The sequence below is a fragment of the Hetaerina americana genome, unplaced genomic scaffold (genome assembly GCF_022747635.1).
Source record: "Hetaerina americana unplaced genomic scaffold, ioHetAmer1.1.p SCAF_13, whole genome shotgun sequence".
NCBI lineage: Eukaryota > Metazoa > Arthropoda > Insecta > Odonata > Calopterygidae > Hetaerina > Hetaerina americana.
Window position 1 is genome coordinate 3,308,643 of NW_027286403.1, and position 14,179 is coordinate 3,322,821.

General features: G+C 32.3%; 1 protein-coding gene across 1 annotated transcript in view; it reads left to right on the forward strand.

The window, feature by feature from the left end:
• Positions 1–14,179, forward strand: part of mask (multiple ankyrin repeats single KH domain) — a 106,104-nt gene that overhangs the window by 14,686 nt on the left and 77,239 nt on the right. The window contains exons 7-8 of the mRNA XM_071583301.1: positions 2,825–2,953; positions 5,279–5,374. Coding sequence (XP_071439402.1) covers positions 2,825–2,953; positions 5,279–5,374 — 225 coding nt within the window. The remainder of the gene's footprint in view (positions 1–2,824; positions 2,954–5,278; positions 5,375–14,179) is intronic.

Here is a 14,179-nt window from a genome sequence, read left to right on the forward strand (position 1 = left end):
ACTTGTGTAGTCTTGGCTGTCCCAGGTAATGGCACTGATTTTTTTGTGTGGTCACTGAACAATGCCTGGGAAACTTTAAAACACTTTAAGATACTTTTCTCCGTGCTGGTACCACTTAAATGTTTTTGTTTCCCTGCAATTTCTTATACCTTTTTGTGCTAAGCTTGGTATTGATATCTATTCAATGCTTTTGCGGTAATCCTTATTCTTAATGTCATATTGTAATGTATTGTAAATTCTTTTGATAGAATGGACGCTGTAATGAAAGTATTTCAGGCATGGGCAGATAGAAACCGGCACTTAAATATTTCATTTCAGAGTTTTATGTTCATATGAACAACCTTGTTCACTTAACAAAAGCTGAATACTGTGCATGTCAACATATCAGTTCTTTCCCAAACATTTAGTTTCTCTTCTGATTTTGTTTTTCCTAATTATTTTGCCTTTTATGGTTAATCTTTGGCAAGTTATGGTTAGTCAGTAGGAAATATGTTTTATTCATTGTTATGGGAAATCTATTTTGGCAATTTGTTTTTAATCTTACCATGCACATTAATTTGGAAGGGCTCTTGTTGTAAGTTCACAATGTGTCTACGAGTACCGACCCCTGGATGGCATTATCTGCCATTTTTAATGAAATAACTTTTAGTATTTGCCTATATAGTTTTAAACTATCGCATGAAGTGAACATCCAAAAAATGTTGGAAAACAGCACATAGCATGCATCACAAAAAAGGACAATGGATACATCAAGTGCATGAATAAACATTAACTAGATCTTCTTTCTCCATAATGAATACTATTTCTTCATTTGCTCTAATTTTCATGAATGGAGGAAAATCCTAAAAATATTGATCGTAAGTTAACATTGTAATGAAAAGATGTTTTTAGTTTGTGATGTAAGTTTAAAGTTTACCACACCACCTATTAATTTAATTGGAGATATCCTTTTGTGCATTTTCCTTGGACTTGTGCCAAATGTGTAGATAGAAATTAATACCTTCATATGACCTTGAATTAAAGTGGTACCATGTATTAATTCTTATTTATGTCACTTCATTTTATGTGGAATTTCATTTTCACATATTGTTTGAATAAATATCTTTTTATTGCTCTTTAAAAATACTTTTTGTAAAGCTATTTGCTTTATCCATAGACTTGGGTTAGGTCATTTAGTTAAACATAATAACGTGTTGAAATATTGTCATTGTGTTTATGGAGAAACCAAGAAATTATTAAGAAAATATTGTAAATATTTGAAAGTGGAAAACGCCTGCACTAATTTTTATTGGTGAGTTGATATAATATTCAAGGTAATGCCCTCTCATTTTCAAATATAGATTAGGGACACTCAATTTTTTAAGTAATTGATTGGAAGATCACTTTCAATGGATAAGGTTGGCTATTTCAGAGCTAAGAACTGAGAAGGGAAGGGATTGACAAGTATTTTGGCATTATTCTCATTTCTTTTTCAACCAATATTTCTACCTATTTTCAACTAATATTTCTCAATTCTTTGGCTAAGATACTTTCATGCTGAAAACTTATTGTGTATAATAGATTTTTTTCTTGGCTTTTTCACGAGATCAATGTGATGAAAAAACTGTCTCTTAGATGAGCTGCGTGCCTCATACAAGGAATTTCTCAGATAGTGAATTTCCCTGCTCCCAATAATCAGGTGTTTCCTCCAAAAACTCAATGAGCAATGCAATGCTAAAAGCAATGCTCTCAGTTGTGATACGTTGGCTTGACAGTGACAACTTCCAAACAGGATAAATAATCATCACTGCCATGGGATGATCATGACTCCATTTTAGTAACACTTTCTGCCTCTATTTAAATAAATAATTCTAACTCTAATGATTCTGATATTCAACCAACATCATGTACGCTGTAAAACAATGCAAAAATATCTGTACCCAAAATTCAGGAGGAAAAAAAATCCCCTAATTTTTCTTAAAGTTAAATTGAATGGCTGAACATATTCAATCAGCAACCGACCAGTTAGCTCTAATTAATCTTCTTGAGGCAAATGGAAAAATGGTCCGTTATTTTTCTAGCATGTGCCCAGAGTTGTTAGTTTGCTGTCATTTAAGGAAGTGGCACAGTCAATGAGAAATGTTTTAATTGTAGGGAGTTACTGCTCAAAGTTGACGACTTTGCACCATTTAATAGCTCTTCATTTGAAGCTGAGGAAATAGATTATGGAAATAGTAGTCTTTGAATAATAATAAATTTAAACATAAGTTGTCCAAGATTGTATTGACTGCTGCTTTGTTCCTCATGGTCTTGAATGAAAAGTTTAAGATTACTTCTTAAAATAGTTGTGCAATATGAACCACAACATAAAGTATGGCACATATTTGGCATGTTGTGTGATTGGTTGCTGGAGTTTTTTTTTAATGAATCCAAACATTTGACATAATACTATCTTCTTAAAAGCATTTAATTTTTTACTGAGTGAATGTCAAATATTATTTGGGGCTAAACATGCTTTCACTTATAATCACTATAGTGAGAGCAGTAACTTTCTTTCTTCTTGTTGATTGACTAATTTCGCCTTGATTTCACGTGGGCAAAATAATGTTGGGGAAAATTTGAAAAAAAATATTGCCCAGAATAATTAGGGATATTTTTTTGAATCGATCCTGGTAATCTGATATGATAGATATAGGTCATCGGTAATGCCTCACTCCTCCTGAATACTTAAATTGATGTTACAGTTGCTACGGGGTACATGTATAGTCATCGTGAACTTAATATTGTTAGCTTTTGTTTCGATATACTAATCATTGGAATCCTTTTTTATGTTAATTCCATATAGATACTGCTGGAGCATGGCGCAGGCATAAACACTCATTCTAATGAGTTCAAGGAATCTGCACTAACACTAGCTTGTTATAAAGGCCATCTGGACATGGTCAGATTTTTACTGGAAGCAGGAGCTGACCAGGTAATTGCTTTAATTATGATATTAATAGCTGTCCAATTCTTGGTGTTAAGGAAACTTAGTGTACATTTACCTATAGCGTTCATTTCAGTTGCATAGGAGAATTTGGTTAAAATTTGTCTAGATATTATTTAACTGTAAAAGGGAAAAATAGCTTTATCATTTCTTTTGTTTACGTATTCTTGAATGAAATTTGAGTGAAACATAATGTCTGCAAAACCTGACTTTATATAATCCCTGAATTTATAATTTCTTTTATGGAACTGACAATGCTCCATATAAATCAGTGCAATCAGTGCAAAGTTTTATTCCCGAACCAAGAATGTACATTAAACCTCTCACTGCTGCTCACCTGCTTAGGAAGGTGACCAGCCAATTTGAATTTATTCTCTATTACAATACGCATAATATGAATATTATGTGTATTGGTTCATTGAAATTAGTTTAACTAATAAATTGGTCAATAAAATGTATGTAAATCAATTGAAAACAATGATCATTAGACTGTCAGTTAAAATCAGATTTATACAAGACTTGAAGCAGTTAGATAATGGTTTGTCAGATTTCATTGAGTTATGCTTAAAATTTAGCTTTTTTCTTTTTCCTTGATGGATTATTGAGCCAGTTAAAATAATTTTTTTTTATCAATAGAAGTATTTAGCCTAAAGAGCCCGTGATGCAGTCAAATGAATGGGATATTGTACCGCATATGCATTACAGATAAAGCTAATAATATAAGGAAATAAGGATTTGGCACAATGAATCATGTGAAAAAAGTGTGATGAATATGCTATTAAAAAATGTTACATATTTTTTAGTACTGAAGAATCCACCCTTTTTTATACTTAAAATTATTAGTGATAATATTTGATAACTGTTTCAACAATCTTTCAGTTTAAAAAGAAACAAGGTATACTTATTGTTACTATTTATTGATGCATAATATAATGAGATTTGATGAACCAACCTTACTAGCTATCAATTCAGGTGTACAACTTTTTGGTACTGACAGAAGGCATCGGTCTGCTCAGTCAACTGAACTCAGAAAAATATTATGTTGTTCAGTTAGTTACATGTTTATTTTATTATTATATTGTGTAATAAGGTTTAAATGAATAGAAATATTGAAAATTTAACTAGGACCTGGCAACTCTGTTAGAAAAATATATGATTAAAGGAAACTTTCCTTTATGTAAAATCTTAGTTCAAAATTTTCAGCTTGGCATATGTTCCTTTGGATGTATTGAACCTGATTGTATGTATAAATTATTGGTTTATTGTATCATTGATTTCATAAAAATATTTTGTGATATGTCATTTAGAAAATACAGAATACACTTTAAATATATTTATCCATGCAAATCTCAATTTATCCAAGCTTTGAATGCTTTTCATTAGTTCCCTTCAAAATATATATATTTTGAGATTCCCCATTTTATAAGATGTCATGAGTTATTAGTTTTTTGATAATGCTTTATTGAACAATGGTAGTATCTCCTTGATATGGTCATGCTGTTGGTCTTTATTGAAGCTTCGACCATGAGACTACCTATTGAGGTATTCATATTCAAAAGTGAAAGTCCAAATTCTGACATTTATTTCTATTCCTGTGTAGTTTCTGGATTGACAAGTTGTCTTGTTGCTTTTCAGTACATTTGTTTGTGTGCTTTATATATTTATGTCTAGCCATACCACAAGAATAAATTAAAATTATTGCCACTAAAGGAAAACTTGATTTCCGTTACCCAAGCATGAGTATAATTACTAAAAAGGATCATAGTTAGCATTTTAGAAAATTAAGTGGTGTTGTTGTTTGTTAATCAGATAAGTAGTTAACTGAGACTCATTAAGTCAACAGGAAGGCAAAAACTATCATTCATGAGCTACCCAGGTTTTGCCTCTTACATGTACTGCATCATGCTGGAGTTACGGTTTTTGTAGACCAATCTGGAAACTTAAAAGAAAAGTTGGTGACTTTGGTGATTGGATTATGTTGGCCGTCTTTGTTTGCTTGTATATTATCAGAAAGAATTACTTTTGGTTAATTTAAATTGGAGTTATTTTTGCCACGGTAGAGTTTAAATTTTTTCTTCATAATGCAATTTTTCAGGACTGTTTTGGCATGAAACTCCAGCAAAATTTTATCAAGCCCAATTTTTGACCAAAGTAGATCTCTAAAACTTAGTGGGTGGCCCTCAATATTTTCTATCCCAGAGTCCTGGGAATGTATATTACATCTTTTTTGCAAGATCATCTATGTCAGTTTCCAATGCAACTTTAAGGAAAATATAATTTTGAGATGAAACTTAATTTTGTCTTAATTTTTAGGAGCACAAGACAGATGAGATGCACACAGCTTTAATGGAAGCATCGATGGATGGCCATGTAGAAGTTGCTCGCTTGCTTTTGGACTCAGGAGCACAGGTGAGTAATAGATTTATTGCCAAAGTTATCTTTAATATGTTGCTACTCTGAGTTTGAGCAAAGTCTTGAAGCAGTCATTATATCTTTGGTACTGCTCTAAGGGAATTTAGAATTGAATGGGAATTAATAGGATGTTGTACCATGAATAAAATAGTGCAGGTTGTACCTAACAATGTTTGCAGCAACATTTTGTGTTGTCATTATTTGAGGTCAAACTTTAGAGGGTTTAAATATTATTCTGAATTGGTACTTCCTGAATTTGACGTATAATAATGTCATTTTACGATATCACTGAGGCTCTTGATATTTTTCTTCCATTTATATTCAGATATGTAATGTTCATTGCATATTTATGAAATTCCCAATTTATTTTTTATCAATATGACTGTAGACTCTGCATAGTACAGTCATAGCATCATAACAAAGAAGTGTTACTCCATGAATTCTGAATTTTATGTTTAGTTTTTTTATGCTATTGCAATAGCAGACGAATTGCCACCCAAATTTCTTCAATTGCAGTTATCTCTTCATTCAGTGTAATTGTGATTCAGCAATAATTTGATTTTTTTGTGGGTTGGGCTTCTACATAGGACCTCATCCACATGGATTCATGCAATAATTTTTGATAACTTTTTCTAGAATTGTCATATTGTAAAAGAATAAAAGTACAATTTAACCTGAGAATACTTTTGGAGCAATAAGAAATTTTTCCCCTTAATAACTACAATACCAAAATATAAACCCTTCCTGAATGAGAAAGGAAGTGAAAAGATCAGGGAGATGAGCATCAGAACTATTTGTGATATGTAGTGAGACAATAGCTTTAGCTTCAGAGTAGGGCCTCTGCTAATATATTCAAGAGAAATCTCATTCAGGTTGCCTCAAGTGAAACACTTGGTCTGTAACTAATACATTAAAGGTGTAGCCTGAAAAGATTTATTTAGAAGCCAAAGCTTTAAATTACCAGCATAGTTCACAGTTTTTAAGGGTTTTTGTTTTTGTTAAAAGCACCACATTTTGTTGTGTGTAGGAGCTTTGTATGGTGCTGGATAGAAGGGAGCAATATGTGTAGGTAAGGTTGAATAGCCTGTGCACTTTAGAATTTTGCGTTTAATGCTCAAGTCACAAGCACTTGGACTTATGCATAGGAAGATTGAGATTGAAAAAATGAAGTTGACTATTTTTTATTTCGGTGATTTTTCAAATTACTCAGCAGATGTGTGTGCTTCACTCTTAATTATAACTTAGAAGCCCAGTTAAAAAAAATTCTCTAATTTCTGGTTGCTAACACATCATATTCTGGAAACAATTTGGCCCCACTTTTTGCGGTGAAAGTTATTATTTACAGATCAGTTACAGATTTCTGGATAAAAACTTCCCATTGCCTTTTCTGTCTCAGTTGAAAAAAAATCAATTATATCATTAAAAAAGTCTATTATATTCGCTATAATATTAACTTCCTTCAAAATTGGTGTTTGTTACCCTGAAATTTGAGATTGATACAGGTCAGGTTTAGGGAATCTTTCAATGTTGTAAGGTCACCTTAAATGAGCTGTGACCCAATAAGGTCACAAATACTAATATATAAAATAAGGCTTTATACTCTTGATCCATCCCATTGAATGATGGTGAAGTGAAAATATCATAAATTGAAACTATTAAATCATATATTCCGTGTACTTAATTCCAGATATTAGGTTATAAAAATATGCAGGTTCATGTTGAATTGTGGATTTTAAACACAGTTTAATATTATAGGGGAAAATAACTGGCTTTTAGTTGATATAATGCTTGTATATTTCATTAGTTAATTATGATTTGAGTATCTTTTAGTTTTTTTATAAACAATTACTCTTCATCTCCTGGCTCCTATATAGCTAGCAAACTGCCTAATGCCTGCCCAGCTAAGTTGTTAAATACTTGCCCCATCAATTTGTACCCATTGCATTTATATGGCACTGGCAACTAGTAGGTTGGTTTTTCATGGTAGTTGTCTCGTCCCTTCATCTAACTATAAATCAGCCCCTGCCACACACCCTGGCGGTAGCTTGCAGGGTGTATATAAATAAATAAATCACTTGATTCAAAACAACAGTTGTTCTTGAAACTCACTTGAAATGAAATCTTGATCATCAACATAACCCATTATTTACTTGAAAACTTGATACTTTTACTCAAAGCTAGAATTACTTATATAGTTGCTCTAAATATGTCTACAACTCTGTGCTATAAACTTAATCAGAGTTAATGCTCATTATCAATTCTCCAAAACTCAACTGCCCTGTCAAGTTTCCTCCTTCTGACTCCAGATAGTGGCATTGTTGTGATAATGAAGGCATTTGTAATAACTTGCAAATGTGAGAACAGTAGCACAAAATAACCTGATACACAAGCAGAGCAAAAAATTTGTCGCAAAATGAAATTTAGTGTTTAGAATGAGTGCTATCTTAGTGGTGGGTGAGGTCCACATTTTTGGATTCTGATCTTGATTTAAGTTGATAGTTCCACTGAATGGGTACGTATTGAGTTATTGACAGTTACAAGAGTGAGCAGAGGCTTGATAACCTTCATAGTAGTTATTACCATATAAGGAGTTGAACACATGACTTATGAGAATATTCATACCATCACTAAGTTTTAGTGTAGTCTTCATAGTGTTTGAATGTTGAAAACTCGGGGTTCATGATCCTGAACCCTTAGTCAAAGTTTCCATGATTAACAGAACCAGTAGCTGTTTGCAAGTTTTATCTCCAAAACAGGAACTGAAAGTTTCAATGATAGAGCAAGCTCAAAATAATTATGCAATAATATGGTGAGATTGCAATAAGTTATTGTAAATGACATATATTGATCCCAATGGTCTCAATTTTATAGCTCGGGTCTGAGGATTGGGCTTTTATTATTGTGATCCTGTTTTATCTAATGAAACAGCAGAGACTGTCTTTTAATGTTCATTCACGGGGTAATTGGTGGGACCTTTTTACTTGCATCTATATCAGATGTTTTTTTATTTTGTAATGGAATGGAATGAGTGCAAGAATTGTTTTACCTTAATTAGAAAATACTCAGTGAAATAGTTGCTGCCCCAAGGAGTTACCATTACCTGAGGCACTTGACCATTCCATTTCTCCCAATGGATTATTTATTGTTGTTTTGAATAGTATCACCACTTCAGATCGTTGGAATGTCCTAAGTCTATCAGGTTACAAATAAAAGTGACATTTAATGAAAAAAATAGTAGGAATGTAATTTAAAGTAGTTCCTTCTTCTTAATCCCGAATAGAAAAGCCTGTGGTGTTTACCCTTTTTAGTCCCAGGTGTAATTACTTAATTTTGTGCAAAAAATGCCAGGATATTTTAAAGTGTGATGAAGAATTACTGAATAATGTATGTAAAAATATTTTCATGCCTAATACTTTGCATCAAATTAATAAAGCTTAAATATAGAGGTACCAAAAATGAAACATGAAAATAAAAGTTATTTATGTTTATTTACATTTATAGTCTTTGAGAAAGAGTCAACTAGAGGGACTCTGTCAGTTTTGATGAAATTCATCTGCGTTGTTCACAGTGATGTGGTAGTCAAAGGGTTAATGAGCCAACTGATAAAATGTCAGAAACATATTAAGTTCTCAATATATTCCAATTTGTTAGCTAACATTGAGGAAGCATTGAAAGCCAACTTTCTATCATGGAAAAAAACAACTACTGAACTCTAGTACTACACTGTAATAGTGAAAACCAGCTTGAAGTACATGCCTATTGTTACCACGTATGTGATCGATGAGTCCTGTAAAAGTAATTGGAAAAAGGGATTCTATGCTGAACTAGATACTTAAATTAGACATCTTGCTCCAAGATAGCTTCTCTATTGCTGCGTTAATATCTTCATGGCAGCGTTGATTGTTCCGGAGAATTCTGCTATGATAATTATATTTCTATATAGATATAGAATGGGCTAATAAGGTAAAATAAGTTATGAGCAGAGTAGTTAGAGAAACATTTTTCAATGCTAAATTGATGGGTCAAAAATTGACCTTGCTAACTTTTATTCTCTCTGCCAATATTTTCTTAAGGTTTTACTCCAAGAGGGATAAAACCATATGAAAATATCATTAATGGTAAGAACCTGCAGAAGAATGTTGGATTCTTGAGTGTGGAAATTTGCCCAGTGCAGAGGGATAAAAATTAGGCACTCTTAAATTAGTTATGAGGGAGATATAATTAGTTGATAAGGGAGAGATGGTCACCTAAACCCCCCCACCTGCCTGTGTTGAAATAGAAACAGATGTAGTTGCATTTAAGTAAAAATGATTGATACCAATGCTATAGTCATTAAGTGGTGCTAAGGGTCGAAGAATTAGTTTATTTAAGTTGTTACTGTAGAAATAGTGCAACATATTGAAAAAGCATATTTGATCATGCTTGCTGTTTTTCTTGTTTACAATGGTATTTGGGAAGTTTATCTATCTTAGTCTTATTGTATCTTGATCAGCTGCAGGAATATACTAGAATTTCTCTGAAAATTTTTCATTTATACATACATACATACATGGTAGTCTGCAAGCCACTGCAAGGGTGTATGCAAAGATAATATTGCTCTTTAACCTTCTTATCAAACTTCCCCGATTCTCGTCTAATAGATTCATAATACCAGAAGGGGCGGGACTAAATACTGCAGCCCTTTCCCAAGCAATGCATTCATTGTAAATCATCATTCAGAGTTGTGGTCATTTCTATAGTTGTCCGAGGAAAACTGCAATCAATTTATTGCAACCATTATTCAAAATAGCCGCCAATGAGACAGGTTCATTAGACTCAATCTAGGATGAAAGTGTAGTTTTTATCCTGGATAATGGAAAATATTGGATTTAGCTCAGATTAAATTTTTGTACTATGCAGTACATTACCTTAGGTTTTTCCTGCCTGTGAAACGTAATTAGGTAATGTTTGTATTAAATGCAAGCCACTATTTGCCAACACGACAAAGATGTTACCCAACTTTTGAACATTCTGTCTGGTGAACTATCAGGGATAAGAATATTTAATAAACTTCCAATGCACAATAAATAATGAAGAGGTATGATGACCAGCTGCTTATCCTGGAGGACAAAGATTTTTCTATTGCTCGTTGAAACATTTTCACTGTGAACTTCGTAGCATTTCAACATAAAAACCAACCCTTGATCTTTATTTATTGCATATGAGAGTTTACCCTCCTACCTACATACAGTTCCCTATTACAGTTGAATCCTGGTTTTGATATTCACCCATTTTATGTTGTATATGTTCAAGGTCATTTTCAATAGAGCTGTAGAAAACCTTTGTAAGAAATGTAATCTGCTACCTACTTTAGTTTTTCTTGATTTTTTGAGTTACTCCCATGTAAGGAACAATAATATGGTCTTTAGATGGGCATTGTTTCAAAATTAGTTCATTATTATAAGGGAAATGTAAAATTTTGAGATCTATAATAATGTACAAATCAGTTGAAGATTCAATTTATAGCTCAGAAGGCTGATTCAGTGAATTCGAATACCACCATTGTCCATTAGCTTGTAGCATATTTTCAGTGCACCCAAATTTAAGTATTATTAACTTAACTGTATTATGCATTCATGTAGAAATTACTCATTTATTTTATATTACTTATAGTGGAATAACTTAAGAAATAAGTTCAGTAAGTGGGATATTTTTATATATATATGTCCATCAAAATATGACAAATTCAATACACAGTTACAAGAATTGTATTATGATTTCTACCAAATTCCGCAGTATCTACCTTGCAATGCCAAATAGGCAGTACAGGTGGATTTGTTATAGTGCATACATGTATTTAGACATATTTAAATGAATAATTATTCAAAATTCACATTTGCCACATGCACCCTTTCTCCGCTGGCTTCAGGTTAGTTAAATCTTCCTTTCTTTATCCTAAATGGATGTGTGAAATTTGGTCAGAGTCATCTTTGCTAGGAAGTAGTTGACAAAAGAATATATTTTCGAGCAAAAGAATCAACCTCCCTGAAATGTATGAATATTTTCACATTGAAGAACTGAATTTTGGAGCTAGTCAGCACTACAGTTAATTGAAGTCGTGAGCGTATCAGCAACAGGTCCAACCCCTCAACTAATTTTTCTGTTCCCAAGTGGCACAAGCATAGCAAAAGTGCTTTGATTTTGTTCAGTATTCCAATGTAGCTGCATAAATTTACTCCCATGTAACATCAATGATTAAATGTAAGTTATCCACAAAATTGCCCGTTTGGAAGGATAGAACTCATTTTGCTATCAGTTTTAATTATTTAATTATTTAATTATTAACGTGGTCAATGGAAAGTTTAAAAATTTTTCAGTGATGGTTTCAGTATCATGAGGGCCTGAAAGTTAAATGACCCTACAAAATTTTACAACATTTGGATTGGCTGTGATTTTCAAAACCGCTAATATTCCAGCTACAAAGTTTCCTCTGACTGAAATATAGCTTCTTGGAGTGAGAAAAAAATTATTTATGTCCATGTTAGTTGAAAATGCCACTTTCAGTGGTACAATAAAATTTTAAACTTTAGATAGGGGCTGAATTATTATTTCAATGATATCAGAGTACTTTGTTATTCAGATTCATAAACTGATCATTCAGAAATAGTTATACTTACTTTAAATTTGTATTTAAAATTTTAAGACTAGTGTCATCCTAAGTCCCATTTCTCCATTGGCTTGTGAATTCCAACACACTTAGATACTAAAATTGTGGTCATTTTTATCATAATAGAATAACCTAATATTTATGCTGTAAATATCCTATCCAATGCCCAGAAACACAGATGGATGAGAATTAGGGGAGATTCTCTTTCTGACATACAGTAAAACCCATTATTTACACTTTTCTAGGGACCCTAGGAAAAAGATTTAATTTGTAAGAAAAGGAGAATGTTCACTAAATGTTAAAATGCTGGATTAAAGGTAAAAATTAGAAACTGAAAAAGGTTAAGACTGTCTCTTAAACTATAGCTCTCCTAATTTATTGATAAATGATGAATGAAAATAACAAAAATATATTAAGCATTGATAAAGTTTATGTTCCTGAGTTATTGAGGAAAACTAAACACATGTGAATCTGAGTTACCCTATCCCTTTACTGGTTCAAATAGTTGTCCAACTTCTAAATTTTGTGAAGAGAATAAAATTAATTTTGATTCGGTGTAGTTTTGAAGCTATATGGCTAGTTTCAGTACTTTTAATTATTCACAATCCCAGTTGTCAGTCAATAGTTCTGACTTTTTTCACGCTTCATCATGTTTGGGTCAGAAGTCATTATCATTCCTCATAATGTCAGCTTATGTGCAATATGAATAGTCTCCCGCAAGCGTTGTTTAATTGAGTTGGAAACTCTTCTGCAGGTGTTCTTACAGGGTATAAATTACGCAGCTACATCTCAGTCGCACAATCTATTCATCTAGCATACATTTTTTCCTGAAAGACTGAGGTAATGAGTTAAATAGTTAACATTTTTATCGCTTGTGGCGCTCTGCATTGCTCCACCTTGTTTGAATTCTTTGCTGAAACTGTTCACATAACTGCTCTCTCTCTCATCTTTTTTTAAAAGTGTATTTGTGTGAAACGTAGTTGAAAAAATGTTTTAAAAAGGTGATGTACATGAGTAACTACTTAAGAATGCAAATAAGTCAAATCAAGGGTTTGACTGTAGTTAGTATGAGGAAAGTAAATGAGGTGTGGTTTTATGTGGGGAAGATGAAATACAAATGAGAGATTCCTGGTGCCAGATAAAATTTTGCTTGCTAGCAAAAATGTAACAATTTGTGATAAAACCTCCATGGATTGGCTATGTGAAAGTAAGAAATGGCAACATATACATTTCGTAAGCATTTTTAAAAGAAGGGAATGAGGGCTTTTGGACTTAATACATTCAACTTGTTGATCAACTTTCTAAATTTAAGTTCAGTAAATTATATTGCTAATTCAGACTCTGAGGTAGGGAGTAAATCCTTAGTAGTTTATCCTTGATCGGGATAAATCCAATCTATCCTGGGTTTTGAAACAGATGGGATTCCTCTACTCCTCTAATATTGTTCACCATTGATCGCCTAGGACTTCTAATGACTGTATAGGATGCAGTATAACCCCAAAGATTAAGGAGGTCTCATTTAAAATGTGAAATAAAATTATTTGTATAAAATAAATAACAGAATTTCTCTAAAAATTGTCAGTCATCTTCCAAAAATATATTCCAACAAATCCATAAATATATTCTATACTCAATTGTATTATCTCATCAATTTTATCCATTTCATTCGATAAGATAAAAAATGAAGATGTTCTTTAAATAACTAAGAGCTTAGCCGTGGAAAAATGGTGCAAATTTTCTTTTGTAATTTTCAAATTAAATGATGTGACTGTCAGCACTCTTCGCCGGCATGCTCAAATGCTACCATGCACCATTGAAATATGTATAATGTGAAACATTTATAATTTGTTGAATTAAAATACTGAAGCACCTAACACCTGATGATATTTGATGATAACACAATTAGGTTAGTGGCCCTAGAATTGCATTAAATTAAATCAAGCTTCTACAGATTAATTTATTTATTGGATTGAATCAGCTGTTGACGAATGAACATTATCATGAGAACATTTGTTTGAATATTTTGTGGTGGATTATTTCAGTGGAAACGAATGAAATGGAATGCTCACTTGTCTGTAGTGCTTTATAAAAAAGCCCTTTTTTCTTCCTTTGGAATTCCCAATGCAATAATTTGTTATTTCATGACTTAAGGAGGA